Source organism: Carya illinoinensis, chromosome 7, assembly GCF_018687715.1.
Source record: "Carya illinoinensis cultivar Pawnee chromosome 7, C.illinoinensisPawnee_v1, whole genome shotgun sequence".
NCBI classification, from domain to species: Eukaryota; Viridiplantae; Streptophyta; class Magnoliopsida; order Fagales; family Juglandaceae; genus Carya; species Carya illinoinensis.
The window spans coordinates 34,896,747-34,903,317 of record NC_056758.1 but is presented as its reverse complement, the minus strand read 5'-3'; the positions used below and the strand labels follow the sequence as shown (position 1 = coordinate 34,903,317).

The 6,571-nt window shown below is 36.2% G+C and overlaps 1 protein-coding gene across 1 annotated transcript; it reads left to right on the top strand.

Moving 5' to 3' along the window:
* Positions 1-823: 823 nt before the first annotated feature.
* On the top strand, positions 824-2,340 carry LOC122317486. Its single transcript, XM_043134605.1, has one exon. The coding sequence runs from the start codon at positions 1,128-1,130 to the stop codon at positions 1,446-1,448; it is 321 nt and encodes a 106-aa protein (XP_042990539.1). The 5' UTR covers positions 824-1,127; the 3' UTR covers positions 1,449-2,340.
* Positions 2,341-6,571: the final 4,231 nt, after the last annotated feature.

The following is a 6,571-nucleotide window of genomic DNA, read 5'->3' as shown; positions in this document are numbered from 1 at the left end:
GATAATAAATATAATTTTTTTCATAAAAAATTACAAAATTCCTTCCTTCCTTATCTATGTTAAACCATTCCAACTAAAGTAGACTTTGCTTAAAGCCTTGAATGTTTCTATTAACTTTGGACCCCTCAAATATTTTTCGAGGATTATGGGCATGGGTTCCCACTTCAATCTCATTATCGTTAATCAAACGCTTTACATTTTTTTTAAGTAGGGAAGACGGAGCTTTAAGCAACAGCAAAGTCCTACCCAGAGTAGCGAGCCGCTATCACTTTGTTTTGGTTACAGGCTTACAGCTCAATGCTCAACTCTCGATACGTGGCCTCATGCCCGTCAACACGCTAAGAATGTAAAACGTGGCTCAGATCCGCACGTTCACTTGGAATTGGTGCATCTTCAACCGTCCACCCCGAAAAGAGTGAAAGCCCGCCGTTTCCAAGAGCCGCCTCTAGTAACAAATAAATGATATTTACAATTCTAATTATAATCTTAATTGTGTATGCGTCACGTATTTTTTTAAAAAAAATAAATTAATATAAGATTTATTTTAATTATAAATTTTATTTTTTTAAAATAATTATATAATATTTTTATATTTCATAACTATATATAATATTTCTTTAATAACAAGCGGCATCTTACTGCTTTAAACGGTCCAAGCACGAAAGAAACGATGCCGTTACAGTAGAAGAATGGGAGAAAAAATGTAAGATACATTGGACGACAGCACAGCCACGTAGGCAGGATTACAACAAAGAGGACGTGGCGGTATCTGTTTGGGTTTCCGAAAGTCGGCGGGTGTACGAACATAAGTAGATAGCTCATACCTTTCCACTTTCCCCTCCTGAGAAACCACCCAGAATTTGAAGAGAAAAGCTCTTTACGCCATTACATCAGACATCGAATCTAGCCCTACTTTCGTAATTTCGACTCCATAATCAAGTCCCAGACATTCTTCAGACGACTCATTAATTCCCCTCTCCGATCCTTCCATAGATTTGCTTGCTGCTTTCCCCTCTGCTTCACTCCCAACTCCTGAGTCGTTTCCCAATTTTGATCTTCCTTAAATACCCACCCCCCTTGGGGCTTCAAGAACCATCCATAGAGCTAAAGCGTTAATAGAGACCGAGATGGCGTTGTCTGACTGCGTGGTGGGGAACTTGACGACGATCTATGTGGTCGTGATCGCGGGGATCAAGGTCTACGGGTGTGCCTGTGGCCGGAGCTTCAGTGGTGGTTTTGTGCTGATTATGTCGACAATCGTGGTGGGCCTCATCTTGATCGGGACGCTGACTTGGGACGTGTCCCGCAAGGCCACGTATGCAGTTTCGCGCGAGCACGCCCACGAAATGTGCAGGGGTGGTATATGTTGGCACGGCGTGGCGGTGAAGTCTCCTGCTTCTCAGGTCCGGTTCAGGTTACCGCAGCAAACCCCACACGGCCGTTTGTAAAAACAAGCTTTAAGTAAAAAAGCAAAGAGAGAAGGGTTTCAACACTGTAAGATATAAGTCTTCTTTTTGGTTGGTGGTGTTTGTTGCTTGAGTTTTTGTCTTTAAATATTAAAAACCACGAGGTGTTTGCTATTTTGATTGAGAGGAAGAGAGTGTACATATAATAATTACTATCGAATGGAATCAGTTTTGTGCATAAAGTAAAGGCCCCAGCGTGTTTGTTTAGTTGTCCTTGCTGTTTCCTTTGCTTCCATAAGGTGTTCGTATACGGAGGAAGGAGATGAATGATTGGAATGTTGGCGGAGGGGAGGCGCTCCAAAGTTCCATGGGCAACGAGATCAAGGCCAACGACTTATCTTCACGATGATCGAGGCAGCGAACGACATAAGAGGGAGTATGGAGGTGGAATAAATGACGACGCCTAGCGTTGTTTCTGTACGCAGACAGAGCCTTCAGAAAGATGTCTCGGCCACAATGTCTTTGGAAAAAATACCTTTTGATCTATCCGATCATCCTAAGCTTGATTCGGCAAATTATGGGTTTAATTTGCGAGTGATAATGCTGTGCTTTGGTATTGCTACATGTCAATTCAGGCCATGTCCATCCGGGGATTGAGGGAAAGGGTTGGGGAGACCGATTGAGCTGACGGTAGGTATTAGCAGCAGCACGATACGATGGAGAACCTAAAAATGGCCAAGCTAACCTCTTGAAATGATAGCCTTGATGTATGCATTGTGCGTAGATCTATAGTTTTATGGTCTCTATTCTATTCTTGGTAATGCGTCGAAAGGCTTAGATGTCGCGCAATTTCTGTTGAACGGATTTGTCGGGAGGTTTGTCTGAGTTGTTTAGATATCACTTCTGAATTTCTGTAGTTTTATCTTTTATGGTACCTTTCGGTGTCTCGTTGTCTCGTTGGAGATCTCTTTTTATGGGTTCAAGAGTTGCGAGAATTAAGATGTATGAAAACTACTGGCGACATTATAGGTTTTCCGATCTCTCATCAATTGAGTTGCTAACTCAAGTGATTGGCGTTATCCAATTCCTTGTTTTTGTTATTAAACAAAAAGAGAAGATAAAACGGCCTCCATTTCTAAGTGAAAGCCAATTGCAATAGATGAATGGTCCTCAATTACTAGTGAATGTTTTACTCACGGCTTGCCTGCCTGTCCGCCCTATGCGAGCGTGCAATTGGCCATCCCGGCCCCCTCACCTGGCAGAGTAGGGATCCTTTTTTGGTCCCGGTTACCAAGTCCGTCTCATATGAGCGATTGGTCTAGTCCAACTAGATGGGATGGACGGGTGAATTGGCTCACAGACAGTCCAACCACTCAAGACAAAGATCGAGAAAGTGAGACTGAGACTGAGATAGAAACCCACGATGTCGACCACGAAGACAAAGTTGTGGATCTCTCAACAAACCCACTACCATGGCGTAACAGTCGGTCATGGAGAAAAATAAAACAAGAGGAAGAAGAAAAGGACAACCCATGGAGAGGATGAAGAATAAGAGGAGGGGTGTTGGGCAGAGACTATTCACTAGAATATAGAGAAAGGGAAGAGAGAGAGGCGGCTGAAAGAGGAATTTAAGATTGGAAAAAGCTTGTGTGCTTTCTCTCATGTCCCCTCAAACTAACCGTTGGTCACAAAAAATTTTTTTTATTTAGTGATTAAGTGATCTTAAATATATTAGTATTTTTTTAATTTTTTAAATATATTAAAAAAATTAAAAAAATATATACATACGGTCAAAATAAGCTGTGCACTTTAAACGGAGCACTCCTTTTTAAGACTTTTAGTTTATACAGTAGACACAGACAAATATCATTATAGAGATTTTGACCACTAAAATGATGCTATTTTGTATGTATATATATATATAATATAAATATTTACATATATAAATAAATATGTGGATGGATGGATACATACCAAGTGATTGGGGATCTCCACTCGACCCCCGCCCTCAATCTTTTTAAAGAGTCGCTGCCCGCTTATTTGGTGTGAGTGGACACCCTCACTAGTTTGATGCAAGTGTCGGGCGGGCCTGATGCAGGCACCTGTCCAACACCACTACTTACTAGAAGAAAAAGGACCGATATGATCAAAGGATGGTGAAATATTTCTTGATTTTTAAAAGCAATTAGAGTTTTGAAATTCCCACTTTCATAGGCAGCTACATTGCCTGGCTTTTCTTATTTATTTTGCCTATTGCCAATCTTGGTACAAATGGGGAATACAGAGTGTCTGTGCATTACAAAACGACGTAGAGGCCGGGGTCAAGAAGAGACAACCTACGAGAAATTTCTTATTTGTATTTTTCCATGAAACGACATTAGTGTCCAAGAAAGAGAATCGAGATCGTGGAAAAATTGACCCCCCCTGCCAACACGGTACAGGAAAATACATTAGACGAAAAACTTGAACTGTAGACCGTCGATCGACGACTGCCTCCTTTGTAATAATTTTACCCCACTTTGACTCCAGTAAACGCCAACCTATGCATCAACGCTAATTTTATTTTGCTTATACATCACATTTAAAAAGAAAGGGAACAAAACTTGTCATTAAATCAAAATAAAAATAATAATAAAACCCTACTTTGACACTTGAACTCGTGTCAAATTGTCAATAGTTTGTTAAGACACCTAATTAATTAATTATATCTAAATGGGAAATATATTTATTGTTGTGAATGTGCAATCGTCGTATAATTATTTTGAAAAAAATAAATAAATATAGAATTTATATGAAAAAAATATTTGATAATAAAACTTAATTTTTTTCAAAATGACTATACGACACTTACACACTTTATAATTATATATAGCATTATTCGATTAAATATTGAAACTTGTAAGACAAATATCTCATTTTATAGTTCGTTGGTAGCGGTCCCAATCAGATAAAGAATATAAAAACAAAGCTACTCAACTCAAAATATCTAATTCATTTTCATTTTTAAAGGTTGTTCTTCTTTCTATATTTAAATAAAATGCCACCCAGTGTCCGTTATGGGACTTCTAGAAGAATAGACCTTGATGTCAATCGTCCGGATGGGCCGGAGCCCATAATTATACCTAGAAATTAGTATGGACCCATTGAAGCATACTTTCACATATAGACGTCCAGTTTTCAACCCGTTCTAGATAACCCATTTCCTGTGGGATTCTAATATTAAAATAAAATACGGCTCTTTACTTTTCTTTTCTTTTTCTCAAAAAATATTTCCACTGAGATCGTATAAAGAATTAAAAAAAATTATATGGAATCACTTTTATATATTTTTTATACACTTTATTGATATGATTGATTGTATATTAAAAAAATTAATACAACCAATCACATCAGTATAATACACAAAAATTACTGTGTATAATATTACTAAGAAAATAATAACTTTTCATTTTTTAATGTTAGATTTTTCGTATACTAGTTTATATGACTTTCTCAACTATTTAAGTAAACAAATAAATATATTTTTAAGCCTTTTAATTGACACATTCAATACACCGTAAAAAAAAATTGTTACTTTGGCAAGCAGATAACTGCCACTAGGGCGGTAAGCCAGTCGGTCTGAACTGGAGAAATCGACCGCACCGAGCGGTTCAATCTGGATCTGGCAAAATCGAAGTTGGGATCGGTCAATCTCAATTCCAAAATGTGTGGATCGATTAACATTTGGTCCGATCTCAGAGTTTATAAATTTTGAACCGGACTGAACCCTATCTATATTTTTTAAAAACATTTTTAATAATTTAATATATTATTTTTATATAGTAATTATATAAGTTAATAATGTAATTTTTATCTAATTTATTATTATTGACCATATAAAATATTTTTTTAATGATTTAATTACATAATTTACATTAATAACTCATTTAATTTTAATTTAGTAACTTAAATAATTTTTTTTTATCAAATTAATTGAAAATAAAAGATGAACAAAATTAGATTGGACAAAACGACTGACTAGACTGGACCAGACCGATAGCTATTGGTCCAGTCTAGTCCTTGTGGATGTTCAATCGGATCCAGTCCAAAAAAAATTATGGATAAAAAATTTCATTCCATCACCCATAGATTAGACAAGACCAATTTACACCCTTAACTGCCACATCAATTTAGGTAAAAATATTATTGATATATTTATTTTTTATGAGTAGAACGGGTCTATAATTAATGATGTGTTGGATAATGTAAACAGAATAACTCATTCTAAATTTTTTCATTCCTAATAAAATTTATTTAAATGACATATTTTAATTGATTTTTTTCAACCATTTAAAATATGTCACGTAATAAATATGATTAAGCATTATAAAAGTTATAATAAGGAAGAGAATTACATGTCATCAAATCGAGAGAATCTCTACCCATTTTAATTTTTTAAGTGAATTAAAAATTTAATTTTGAAACACATATCGTCCGTAGAGAGTCCATTGACGATTCCAAGGATGAAATATCTAAACACCAACACTCCATATTCTATGTGAATATTGTTATGGACTTATTTCACAACTCCGCACATGTAATAACCTGCAACCAAAGAGAAATGGAGCTTAGGGGTTCTTAAGAACGCATTTTATGCATAAGTTAGTAAATGTAGTAAAGATCTCTTTGGTTGTAGAAGATGGGTCTCATTGTCATATTTGGGTGATATAAATAGAACCTTTATATATAAGAAATGATATTTGCAGTCGTGGTTGTGCAAATAGCGTGTAGTCGCTTTGAAAAAATTGAATTAAAATGGGACCCACATGAAAAAAAAAACTAACTTTTTAATCGTAGACCCCACTCTTTTTCAAAGTGATTGCGCGGCGTTTACAATTCTACGACTGTATGTAACATTGCTCCTTATATATTCTATTTGATGTGATAACCGCCTGTTCACTTATTTAAAATTTAAGTTTCTAGATATTCAAACTTCACTTACTAATAATAAGTTGATAATTGTTATAAACTATCTTGAATTGTATGACCACATTTAGCTAGCCGTCAAATATATAGTACTAGTCGTCAAATGCATAGTGCATAGTGCTAGCATAGTGAGTTAGCAGCAAAATGCATAGTGCATAGTGCTAGCATAGTGAGCTAGCCGCAAAATGCATAGTGCTAGT

What these genes read in the sequence shown, in the direction of transcription:
- LOC122317486 (XM_043134605.1), top strand. Translation starts at nt 1,128, where the DNA reads ATGGCGTTGTCTGACTGCGTGGTGGGGAACTTGACGACGATCTATGTG.